This window comes from Camelus dromedarius, chromosome 12, assembly GCF_036321535.1.
Source record: "Camelus dromedarius isolate mCamDro1 chromosome 12, mCamDro1.pat, whole genome shotgun sequence".
NCBI lineage: Eukaryota > Metazoa > Chordata > Mammalia > Artiodactyla > Camelidae > Camelus > Camelus dromedarius.
In genome coordinates, this window is record NC_087447.1 from 72463374 (window position 1) to 72477143 (window position 13770).

Genomic DNA, 13770 nt, shown 5'->3' on the forward strand with positions numbered 1-13770 from the left:
AAGTACCATCTATGAGGAATCTGTAGTGGAGGAAATGCTTTCAATTTGGGAAGGTTTAATAGACTAATCATGAGGTGCTTTCATATTTTAATTTTATGACTCTATCAAGCTTTTGAAATGTAATTTTATTTTAGTACATCCAAATCCAAATTTATTTTTTTTAATTATTGATTTATTTAGCAAATAGTATTTGTATACCTCTTGATAAGACTGTCAGAAGTGACTTAGTTGTTCCTGTGGAGCAGAAATATGAAAATCCTTAAGTTGTAAGTTCTTCATGAGGATTATGTTGAATAATGAAATTAAAGAACATAGCATAAAGGATGATACTGGACAGTGTTGATCAGAAAAGTGATTCACTTTATTGAGGGAAGAAAATGTATCAGGATTGATAATAGAAATAAAATGTACTGTCACTACATTGAGGACAAAAATATAATGTGACTAAGACATTATGGGAGCTATAGACTGAATACTTGTGCCCCTCGCCCCCAGTTCTATGTTAAATCCTACTGTTCAGTGTGATGGTATTTGGAGATTGGGTCTTTGGGAAGTTATTAGGTCATGGGGACAGAATCTTGATTCAGCCATTAATTGGTGATAATCCCAATGCTGAGAAACATTATTTGCCAACATTCAGTCAGTTATTTTATGTCGGGTCTAGAACTCAGACCTTTTGATTTCCCTTTTATTTCCACTAAGTCACATCTAGTTCTGAACAAGTTTAAAGAATAATATTAGTCTACTACATGAAAGAGTATGAAGATATAATTAATTAACCCTAGAAAAATAATGATAATTCATACATTTTTTTACCTTGACTTGTGAATAGACCTGTGTGTAGTATGTCTCACATACCACAAGCAAACCTTAGGATATTGAGCTGTTAATGCCTCAGCAATTTACTTGAACTCAGTATTGGTGACACTAACACCCAAATAAATGGAAGGAAGTTAAAAAAAATTATTCTTGTTTCAGAGAACAAAATAGAAAACTAAGTCTTCAATAATTTTTTCATATCACTGTATTTAAATAAGCAAAACTCCTATTTATTTCATTAAACATAAAATTAATTTGTGCTAATTAATCCAGTTTCCTTTTATATGTGCACATTTTCCCAATCTCCTAGGTAGTTGCAGCTTTAGTTATCACTTCTGTGGCTTGCTTTGCTCATACTTATACCTTTCTTATTAACAGCTCTCCCCCAGCTAAATTCTTTTTTACCTCTAGCACTACTTTAATGTTGCCAGAAATCATAAATGTAGCATGCCTGAAATGATTTACCAACTTCTGCTAAATACATTTTTCTGCATTCTCCATTTTGCTCATGGCATCACCATCCTTCCAATAATTCAGACTTTTAATGTTTGTTATTAGTACCTTCCTTCTTGCCTATTCAATCCAATTAACACACAGGGAACGACTTTCATGTTCCCAGCACTGCCAGATACCATGCCTTATAAACCACATTCTGCCATTTTGTAATTTTCAGGCTACTAGGACAGATAGTTAACCATAAAGTTACAGTCCTGTAAAATAATACTATAAAAATATCCAAGGCAGCTTTGATATTGTATATCAGAAACTCCTAACTGATGTTGGAGGAAATGAGGAGAGGTAAGAAGAGACTGAGCAGAAGTCAAAGAAATCTTCCTGGATAAGGTAATGCCAAGTACTGGCAAGTGCATCCATGAAAGATTCCTTGTTATGCATTGCTTCATCTAAATGAGGTTATTCTAACTGGGGCTCTCACTGCATCTAGAATACACTGTCGCAAAGGTGTTCACCAAAGATTCCTTCCCTCTTGTTTCTGTTTTATTCCTGTTTGCTCATTCACAAGAGTATCAGTTATTGGTCATCTTGGTTTTTTTCCTATCTCTGTTCTTCATATTCTCCTACCAGCCAACTTGAAATGTTTCCTATTGCTCACTAGTCTATTACTCAGCCCACAAACTGGGTTCATCCTTGTTTGTCACAATTCACACACGCTAATTTGCTCTGTCAGTATGGTACTCACCAGACACACATGGCTATCGAAATGACAGGTTAAAGTAATTAAGATTGAATATATTTCTAAACTGAGTTCCTTAGTCACAGTGCTACATTTCAAGTGGTCAGTAACCCCGTGGCTAGTGCTGTCACATCGGATAGCACGTATCCTGGATATTTTCACTCTCAGAAAGTTCTGTTACACAGTGCTGCTCTCATTTCTCACAAAATTGAGGTAAAATATTTTGCTTCTTCCCCTTCCTCACCTACTGATTTTTCTCCCCAGCTTCTCTTCCTAGAATGCCCTTTCTTCTATTCTCTTTGCTTAAATCCATTTTGCTGGTTTTCTTCTCCAGGAAATTTTCCCTGATCCCTATGCCCAGGAGTACTGCTTTAATTACTTAATTTTCATAATTTATCAGTCAAGCTTTAACATTTATCACTTTATATCTTGCATTTTAGATATTTTTGCATGTGTCTTATTTATTCACTAGAGTATAAGCTCTCCAGCCACCATTTTTTGTTTATCTTTGTGTTTTCTACATCTACCACATACTTTACATATTATCATGTATTTTTTAAATGATTAGATTTAAGTCTCATTTAGTTCTTAGATTTATATGTGTGGTATTCATATATATGCATATTTTAATAAAAAATATTTGGAAAGAGAATACTTGGAGGCTTATATTTAAATATCTGGAAGATTGTAATGTTATTACTTCTATGTATTTGAACTAAGACAGAATGCTTAAAAATATAATTAATACATTATCTCTCAATTAAAGAACATGCAATTACTCCAATCTATGAGAGGTTTAGAAAAATCCTTATTGGCAGAAATTAGCAGCATTAAAAAAAATCAGTCAAGAAAAAGGTTCAGTCATTTTTTTAATTTCACCTTGATATTTATTTTCAAACTATTGATAATACAGGTGCCTTCAATTCTGATCCCCAATTAAACCACGTCTCTCCTCATAGATGCTACTTATCAGGCAGTATTGTGTTCTCAGTACTTTCAACTTATTTTTAAACATATCAGTGTTCCCTCTAGCTAACAACAAACAAATTTCCAAAAATAAAGATTTCAATGATCTAAATTTGTTATTAGAACATATGGATATCCATCTAGAAACTCAGGTGTGTAAGAAACGTAATTTAATTTTTCTGTTACTGAATCATATCAAGTATGAGTCCTTGTTCTACCACATATCATGTGCGTAATCTCTATAAATTCAGAATTCTCTCACTTTTCCAAAGCTTTGTGTAAGCTCTGGAGGACTTAGGAAGTGTAAAACCATGGCTGGAGAGAGGAGTGGTGGCTTTTTTTCCTGAGCATCATAAGTCTAATCGCACCTGCGGTCCTATCATCCTGCTTGAAATCAGGATATTTATCCACTTTAGTTGCCTCTGCGCCATTCTTGACCCTTAACCAAAGTTTCTCCTTATTTGGTTCACTCTCTGCTTCATATATGTCCCTCTCAGGGGCAGGGAAAACGTTCTACTCTGTCAGTTCCCCTGTGTGGCCATGGGAAACCTTATGTTCAAAGCCATTCACTATTATATGCCATTTTTGGTGACATAGTAAACATTTTAATTATCCTGATCCAAGCTGAGTGTGGGAATTCTGAGCCCATATCAGGATTCTGCCCAGGGGAAAAAAATTCTTAGCTGCTTTTATTCTGTTGCTTCTGCCCTATGCTAGTTATAAACAGTCCTGGTTCTTGCCTCACATGGGGTTTTCCTGCAAATAGGAGCATGGTGCATCTGTGCTCCTGGAGGTTGAAAATCTGGGTGGAGCCCGCCAGCATTCTCTCACACAGGGCTGGGACTCCAAATGGATTTCATGTGGAACACATGATAAAGGACCACCTGAATTTCATCTGACTTTTATTTCCTCCTATTTGGAGACTAGCCTGGCTCTTTAACTATTCCACTTTTTCTTCTAAATGATTCTTCTAAGGAAAATGTTTTTAAAATTAAAAAAGAACTGATGTCTGTGTTTGGCTGTATGTGGGTTGCAAACTGGCCTCCACATATGGAGGCAAGGCGAGACCTAAGAAAGAGGCAGATTACTCCAAAGAGTTAGACGGTGGTTTTAATAAGCAAGAGAACTTACCTAGAAGTCTTGTCTTGGGTGGCCGAAAGACAGACAGATCTGTGCCCCCACCAGGCTCTTAAAAGTTTATATAGAGGACTTAAAAGACAGTCAAGTGCACTGTCCAGATGGTTTCTAAAACACGTTGCTCACTCCAGGCTGCGTCCTTGAAAGTTACTCTCACTGTGGGAGTGGTGGGAAGAGCCTGCATTCCAGGGACAGGGCAGGGGGTGAGGAGCCTCCAGTTGCCCGGATCCAGCTCGAGAGTCAACTGGTCGTCACATCCACCCAGTGACCTCCTCCAGCACTGATACCATTTCTCTTCTAAGGTGATGAATGTTGAAGATTAAGCCGCTTATAAAATGGGGAGGAGGGAAGTAAGACAGCGAGGAAGAGGAAAGGGCAAGAATAATTATGACTATCTGGCAAAAATGCAGCATGGGCTGATCCATTTTAAACATCATCCTATTAGATATAGAGTAAGCTAGCATTTTATTCAGGACCAATTTTGAGCCAGGCTCTCTGCCGAGAACTTTCCAATATATATCTTAAATTTCAAAATAATCTATTTACAGCAGACTTCTGATACTTCATCTGATACTGTGAGGCTAAACCATTTGCTCAGGATCCCACAACTTGTGAATGAAGGATGTAAGATTTGAACCCAGGCCTTTTCTCTTTAAGTCAGGTGATATAATTCATATTGACCCATACTGACTACACTGACTACATTATCCACTCACTAGACAACAGTTAAATACCTTCATTTCTCTTTATGTATAAATGTCATTGATTTAAAAATTTCTCTTTAGTATTCCCCAAATAGAATGAGTATAGAATAAAGCAAAGCTTTCTGTATTTCTTTTTTTTTTTTTTTTACAAAACCATGTTGCTCTATTCCTATCTAATTTGCTGTTGTAAAAGAATCCACCCATTTGTTAATTATATGATTTATTACTATAATAAGCTAGAAAGGAAAATATATTTTCCCTGCTTCAATTTTTCTCAATATACTATGAAAGTTACTTAAGGCAGTGCATCTTCTTGTGGGATCCAAATTTTTCTGGATTCACCAAGGCCATTTTGTATTTCTTCAAAATGATGAAGTGAAGTCCAACAAGATATTTTATTTTATGACATAAAAAAACTTTTCAATTAACCCTTAAACATTAAGTCCCACCATAGATAAGCATAGATAAGCACTCCCTTAAGGAAACTGTGGTGTATAATGGGGAAAATACAGAGAGGGTAAAAATATATATTATATCTAACATCCTGGGAAAATAAATCATATAAGAAATATTTTACCTCTGGTATGTATAGTGAAATCAGCTCATGGGAAACAACAGTAAAAGCAGCATTAGAAGTAATGTAAAACCATTTTAAGTGGAATGTAATTCTCTAAAAAATGGCAAGTTGACAGCTTAAAGAGCCTCAAGCTTCATCCTGCCAATGTTCATTTCTCTTCTGCTTTTTCATTTGAAGTTGCTTCTAAAAGATGGGCACTGTCAAAAGTATTCCTGACAATTCTAAGTACATCAAAAAATGGCTTTCTTCACTTCCAAATTTGATTGGACATAGGATGTTAATTTTTAAATTTATCTGTAAATATTAAATATTGAAATATCATCTAAATACCTATGTTGTTAGAAGGCATATTCTGATTTTGTGACTATGTCATCATTTCTCAAAATTTCTCATTTAACAGTGACATTATTGAACAAATTTATTTTTTTGAGAGAGAAAAGTCTTCCAACATAATGAGAATAACCACAAAACCCAAAAGTGCGTATCTCTAAGGTAAATTAAAATATATATATATAAAATGTGAAATAAGAATATATGAAAATATATGTTCAGTTTATATATAGATTTATAAGACAAAACAATCATTTTTATTAAAATTACTTGTTCCCCTGAACTAATTATTAAGTTGAGTTAATATACTTAGTAAATTGTACTAGCATATTATAGTTGCAGTATGTATTTCCATACTTTTGGATAACCTGGAGAAAACTTATTTCCATTATAATATTAATGGGCAGATGCATCATCCTTGACTATAAAGAGAAATTATGACAATGAGTGAAATTTAGGAAAAAAAATCAATAGACATCTATTTCTCTTCTCCCCTTGGTGCCCTGAAATGGATATTCCACAAAAGTGAATTTGTATCTGCTTCTTCAAGTGAAATTCACGTCTAAATCACACAGTGTTGAATGCTGAGTATTAAAACAAAAAATGGTTGCTGAGGACTGTCTTTTAAAATCTCCTGGTTTAGTGGAGGAAACTGAAATTGTGGTATGTTATTTTGATCAAGTGCAATGTTTGGAAGTGCAGTATGAACACAGTGCTAAGAAAATACAGGTTACATTAGTGACTATGTTGCCTGGAAGAGGAAAAGAGTCAGGTGAGGTGACATGGAACTGCTCAGAGAATAATGAGAATTAGATTTTTTTGTTGGTGTAGGAATAAAGGAAGGGCATCACAAGCAGGAGACAGTATGTGGAAATGAAAAATAGTGAAATGTCACTTTGAGTTTTGTCTTTAGAAAAGAAATTTGTATCAGAGAGGGGTTGACTATTCTATTACTATCATTTGTTTCTTTCCTTTGATTTAAATAATTTCGAAGAAATGATTTTTAACAATTTTATTGAGCTATATCTCACATACAATAAAACTTATACATTTAAAATGTACAATACAATATTTTTTAGTATATTCAAAAATATGTGTGACAGTCAATTTCAGAACATTTTCCTTACCTGAAGAACTCCTGTATCCTTTAACTATTGCTACCCTAATCCCCTGCCTTATCCTCTCAACCCTAAATAACATTAATCTACTTTCTATTTATATAGATATTCCTATCTTAGGTTTTTGTATGCATGGAAGCATATGGCATGTGATCTTTTGTGACTGGCTTCTTTCTCTTAGCATGATGTTTTCAAGGTTCACCCAGGCTGTAGCATGTGCAAGTGTTTCATTCCTTTTGTGACCAAATAATATTCCATTGTATGTATATGCCAAATTTTATCAATTCATCCACTGCTGGACACTTCGCTGTTTCCACATTTTTTGGGCTATTATGAATAATGATGCTATAAACATTCACGGACAAACTTTCATATAGATGTGCTTTCATTTCTCTTGCATCTATAGCTAGGAGTAGAATTGCTGGGTCATATTGTAACTCTATTTAATCTTTTGAAGAACTACCAGACTGTTTTCCAAAGTGGCTGAATCATTTTACAGCCTCACTAACAGTGAATGAAGTTTCCAACTTCACATCCTTAACAACTAATTTTATATGCTTTTAAACTTCAGCTATTCTAGTAAGTGTGAAATGATATCTCATTATGGTTTTGAACCCTATTGGTTTTGATAAATTGACATCTATATGTCTATCTATCTGCTATTATATATAGTGTTACAAACACATTCATAAAAATATTTAGACAAGTATTTGTACTAATGCTTTTTATTAATACTTTATATTTAATGTCTTTTAAAAACAAACATTTTATTGTAGTTGCAACTTCCCTTATTTTGAGTTTTAAATTTTTATTATGTATTCATGTCTTGCATATCAAAAAATACTACATGCAAATATTGAATTTATATTTTAAATGATGTTAAATATTTTAAAATAATATCAATGGAAAATAAGAGATCATATCAGGTGTAAGAAAATTAAGAAAAACTAAATGACTTCATATGTTTCAATGGGAAAAGAATAAAGAGATATTATTTCTAGTGATAATTAGAGAAATGTAGATTAAAATATGTTTAAGCCTAATGATAGTTAACTTGTAAAGTTAGGAAAAGGAACTAAATAGGAAAAATATGTAGTAAGTTAGCGAAAAAAGTAAATTTATAAGGAAAAAGCATGAAAATATGACAAAATTTAGATTAAAATGCTATACAAATAAATATAAATGGCTTAAATTTACTTTTAACATACATACTTATATTGTGTAACATACATACTCACATTGGGTACACATGCACATATGTACACACACACTACAATTCTTTTTCTGTACCATTAAGCAGACAATCTTAAAAGTTATTTAGAAATATTCCTTTTTTTTTTTTGCCTCATCATGGCTTTAGTTTTAATTTCTTCAATCATTTTCAAAACTGGACATTTCTGATGTTTACTTCCATATGAAATACACACATTTCTTTTATATTCCTTCTTTCTGTCCTTTGCCTGTTTATCTTTTTTTTCCTCAATTTTTTTTAAATTGCAGTTGTCAGTTACAGTGTGTCAGTTTCTGGTGTACAGCACAATACCCCAGTCATGTATATATATACATATATTCATTTTCATATTCTTTTTCGTTAAAAATTATTACAAGATATTGAACATACTTCCCTGTATTATACAGAAGAAACATTTTTAAAAATCTATTTTTATATATAGTTTGCAAATCTCAAACTCCTAAATTTATCCCTTCCCACCTCCTTTCCCCGGTAACCATAGATTGTTTACTGTATCTGCAAGTCTGTTTCTGTTCTGTAGATGAGTTAATGGTGTCTTTTTTTTAAAATTAGATTCCAGATATGAGTGATGTCATACGGTATTTTTCTTTCTTTTTCTGGCTTACTTCACTTAGAATGACGGTCTCTAGGTCCATCCATGTTGCTGCAAATGGCATTATTTTATTCTTTTTTATGGCTGAGTAGTATTCCATATATATATATATGTATATATACACACCACAACTTCTTTATCTGGTCATCTGTCAGTGGACATTTAGGTTGCTTCCATGTCTTGACTATTGTATATAGTGCTGCTATGCACATCAGGGTGTATGTATCTTTTTGAATTAGAAATATGTATGAGATGTAAGGTGGAAAAGACAGGATTGATATTGAAGGCTGACACAGAAAATAATGAAAACTGTCACAGAACTCCCAACCTTAACAAGAGCAAAGTGATATAAGAGTAAGTAAATAAACAAGTATGGTCAAACTTTAAAAATAAAATTGATTTGTTCCATCATGTGCTGGAGGTAAGAGTGGACCATGCTCAGGCCAGTAGAATCCCCCTAGAAAATCTTTTACTGGTGGGAAGCAATATTCTATTCTATTCTGTGGTAAAACTTGCACTTGCTACTGAAAATGGCTTTCTTAGGGTTTCACCCCTATCATGTGGGTGTATGAGAGACCAATGAATCTTCATTTTGCTACCATTTGAATTTCTTTTACTATTGTTAGTAGGTTTGTAAGTGTTCTGAGTTTCTCTAGGTTGATAATACCATCTATAATAATTTAATACTGAGTTCTTCTTGCAGCTATGTGTTCAGCATGTTTCCTTATTGAATTATTGTATTAACTATTGTATTAGCTATTGTATTACCCAGGTAATACAGTCCATCTGTGTTTTCTTCACACCTTTAAGACATACACTTCTAATGTGTCACCATTTACTTGAAACATAGTCATTGTCATATAAAGGAATATCCTTTAAAAAGTTAATAAAGATATTTTATTATTTTCTCAAATGACATTATATAATGTCCTCAAATGACACTGCAGCATTTAATAACATTTTATGTAATTTTTTTCTTTTGATTCAATAAAATATTAAATTATAAATGTTAAAACTAAAATTTAATGTTAAGTATATTACTTTATATTTAATAATTTATCAAATCAAAATTATATATAAGTGAAAAATCCTAGTATCAAACTATACTTACATTCCCAAAATAAAATAGATTTTAGTCATTGTTTTAACATATTTCTAGATTTTATTTATAATATGTTGCATTTTTAGATATACGCTTACCTAAGCTTATTTAGTATTTGAGTAAAAGTTATGCTAAAATATTTTGACATAAGGGTTAATGGGATTTGAAATATTAATTGGGGTACATTTGTATATTCTACGTTATAATAATACATTTAACATGAGATTTATATTTTTCTTTGTAAATTTGAAAACCAAATCTATTAAGCCATCTTTATCCACTTTGATTTTGAAATTCACTCCTTAAACAACTTTTCCTAATTTTTTTCATTGATTCAATTTGTCAGTTTTTATCAACTCTTGTCAATGTCTAAGAATAAATTTTTACAAGATATTTACTTAGTTTCTATGGTTATGTCCACTTCTCACACAAATTGTGTGCATTTCTAATATTTATTTATTTTTATTTTTCTTGATTTGATTTGGAATTACACTGCATTTTTGAATGAGCCAAATCTAGAATGTAGTTATCAGAAAAACCTGTGGATTTTCTGTAATTTCTGTGTACCTCTATTATCATATTTTATCAGTTTTTTATCATCATTTTTATCATTTAAAAAAATTTAGTTATATGCTTTATTTTATTGTCATACCTTCTCTGAGACATTTAAATATGAGAATATTCTCTGGTTTCAACTTTGCATTTAGTAAGTTTTAATGGGTTGAGCGTTCATGTTTTGTTCTATTTTATATCGCAGTTTTCAATTCCTACTTGGGCCAATAATTTCTTTAAAAAATTTTATTGATGTTTAGTTGATTTACAATGTTAGTTTCAGGTATACAGCAAAGCAATTCAATTATACATATACATACATACGTATTTTTTCTTTTCAGATTATTTTTCATTATATGTTATTACAAGAAATTGAATACAGTTCCCTGTGCTATGTCACAGGTCCTTGTTGACCTAACAACTTTTAAAAATCTTTTTCAAGTTCTAGGTAGCTTGAAATTTCATTTCATTTGATAGGTTATGCTATTTTTATTATTTCAAATAATTAAATTAGTCAAACATAATTTAGTTAATGTAATTAATTCATTCTAGACATAATGTGATCTTGTGTTGGATGGCTTAGTTTACTAGGGTTGCCAGAATCAAATACCACTGACTGAATGGCCTAAACAGCAGGATTTTTTCCTTGCAATTCTACCATCCTCAAGTCAGGGCTTCAGGAGGATCGGTTCCTTCTGTGGTCTCTCTCCTTGGCTTAAAGGCAGCTGTCTTCTCCCTGTGTCTTCACATGGTCTTGCCTCTGTGACAGTCTGTGTCCAGGTTTCCTCCTTTTGTATAGACACCACCCATATTGTATTTTAATTTAGTTATTTTTGGTGATGTGGGTGTTGTTGGGTTTTACCATTTATGATATACTTTCTTTTGGGGAATAATACTAGTAATATTGTTTTTCTGATTATGCCTTTACCTTTTAAAAATTAACATTCATGTTGACATTTCACTTTTCTACTCTGATAATGCAATCAGTGGCGTTATTCTTGCAATACCAAAGTGAATAATGTTTATAATTTAAGAAAATATTTTGTCAAACCTAACCCTTCTTATAATATAATACAATAGTAAATAGATTGTGACAGTACTTTTTCCAACATTTCCAATATTAAAAAATAACTATAATCTTGAGAAAAACATATTTTTGCTATAGGTACATTTTTGTACAACCATAATTATTTTTAAATGCCATTAAACATTTTCTACTTCTTAATTTGATTAATACATATTTAAATATATAGAAATAAAGTATTTGATTGTATATTAAATTCAACATGTAAACACATTTTTCTATATATAATTTTTCATAATCATTGTGCTCTGTGGGAAGATTAGTTAATAATTTAACCTAGCCAACACACTTTCATAAAAGAAAGAAATTGTATCTGACATTTGAAAATATTATTTGTAGCATTAGGCTCTAAGCAAGTGTACTGGAAAAAAAAAATTAACCCAGTAAAATTCTGTTTAAAAAAATTTTTTTTTCTGACAAGGGCCTGTGTGCTTTATTGCTTGTGCTGCAAATGCAAGTGAATAGAGTAAACCTCTTTAAAAAGTAAGGCATGGTAGCAGCCTTCTGTGCAAGTTCCATATTATTTAAAATTCCTATTGGCTAATAAGGTGTCTTCACTCTAGAATGGGAGCTATCTAGAAAAGCACATGATGAGTTCTGTGCATGCAGAAGATGTGAAACATCATTACATCTCACCTCATGGCACAGGTGAAGTCTCAAATCAAATGTCTACATCTGACACGACTATTGTTACGGTTGTGAAACATTAACCAGCTTATCCACATATGTACATTTGGGTCCCCAAATATTCATTATACAAAACCTAAAACAGGAACAGTATCTAACTGCATCCGTGTTCGTTTTGTTAAAATAAGAGATTTGGCATTTTCAGTCTCTTTTATCCGTAAGCCATGTTGGTACTTGCAGAAGGCCCATGTCATACGATGCTGAAGACCATGGAGAGGTACTGTTCATACGACACCTGAATCCAACCATCCTGGTCCGTGTCGTAGCGTCTGAATATATCTGTCAGCCTCTGCAAGACGATGCAGCCCTGGATGAAGTCGTCAAAGGCAATCTGACCTCGTCCTTGTCTGTCGAACTTGCAAATGAGGATGTCGTGAAACTGGTCGGAGAGCCGGTACCCAAAACCTGAGGGGGCTTGCTTGAGCTCGTTCCTGTCGATCATGCCCGAGTTGTCCCTGTCGTAGGTGCGGAAGCCGTGCTGCCAGTTCGCGATGTACTTCCAGATGCCTGTGAACTCGCTGAAGCTCACGCCGGCCTTGTTCTCCCGGTCAAACATGGAGATGATCGACCAGACAGTCACTGGCTTAAACGGAGTCCACGTGCCATTCGACAGCGCTTGTTGAAACTCGTTGTCCGATATCACGCCGCTCCTGTCTTTGTCAACCCTCCGGAAGACGTTCCACAGGAAGCTCTGGTCCGGCAGCGCGGTGCCCGCGGCGGGGCCGGCCCCGCGGCCCGGGCGGTATGGGTAGGCGGCCATGGGCCGTGGCGCGGCTGGGCTGAGACTCCGGCTGGACGCGGGCGGCTCCCCTGTTTAAAATTTTAATGCAGTTTCTTTGGAGTGTTGTTTCACATATTTGGCAGCTCTGTAGAAAAAGCAACATGATCAATTTGTTTAAATGAATGTTATGAAAGCAAAAAAAATCTATACAACAGACTTAATAACCTTTGTTATACAACCAACAATTCAAAGAATTGAACTATTGTTTTAATCAATATTTATGTCTTCTTACAAATTGTTTATAAGCTAGTATCTTTAAAGTTTGAAAGATGAAAAGTGATGAGTTTTACACAGTCTGGATTACATAAAATAAGATTTGGGCTGGACTTTCTAAACTGTTTAGTATTCTGTTATATATACAGAAATAACATTTGTGTATTTTGCAGTGCCTAAGGGCATTTCAGAATATTTAGTCTACCATACGGCTGGAAGTGGAAGCCCACTGTATTGCAAGCAAGGAAATTACATTAATTTAAAACATTATTTTAATTAATGCCTAGTATAGTGCTAGCTGCTATGTTAGGTTTGGAACCACACCACCAGTAAAATGAAGGAATGTTATAATCATTAGGTGAGTGGATGGAGTGACAGTGATGTAGACACAATTAAAAATTTACCATGAAATAAGTAACTGTCTTTATTGCACCCCTCCTTCCATTCCATTCATTATGCTCCATATTCATTGTCAAATGAATAAAGCTTATATACTCTGCAGTATTTCTAGGATTCTACATAGTTCAGAATGCTATTACTTATCATATACATTAACAGTGTCTGGAAAATGTTTCAAGGAACAATAAAAGTAGCTTTTTAAAAAACCAATCTATTCTAATTTAAGATAAACCTTTAATTTTTAGAACAGTTCTAGATTTTTGGT

At 33.3% G+C, this 13770-nt stretch overlaps 1 protein-coding gene across 1 annotated transcript; it reads right to left on the reverse strand.

Annotated features, from left to right (window-relative positions):
- Window positions 1-11950: 11950 nt before the first annotated feature.
- LOC116148880 (programmed cell death protein 6-like) lies at window positions 11951-12887 on the reverse strand. Its single transcript, XM_064491882.1, has one exon. It carries the CDS (start codon window positions 12870-12872, stop codon window positions 12303-12305), a length of 570 nt encoding a protein of 189 aa, XP_064347952.1. The 5' UTR covers window positions 12873-12887; the 3' UTR covers window positions 11951-12302.
- Between the last annotated feature and the right edge of the window lie 883 nt (window positions 12888-13770).

What these genes read in the sequence shown, in the direction of transcription:
- LOC116148880 (XM_064491882.1), bottom strand. Translation starts at nt 12,872, where the DNA reads ATGGCCGCCTACCCATACCGCCCGGGCCGCGGGGCCGGCCCCGCCGCG.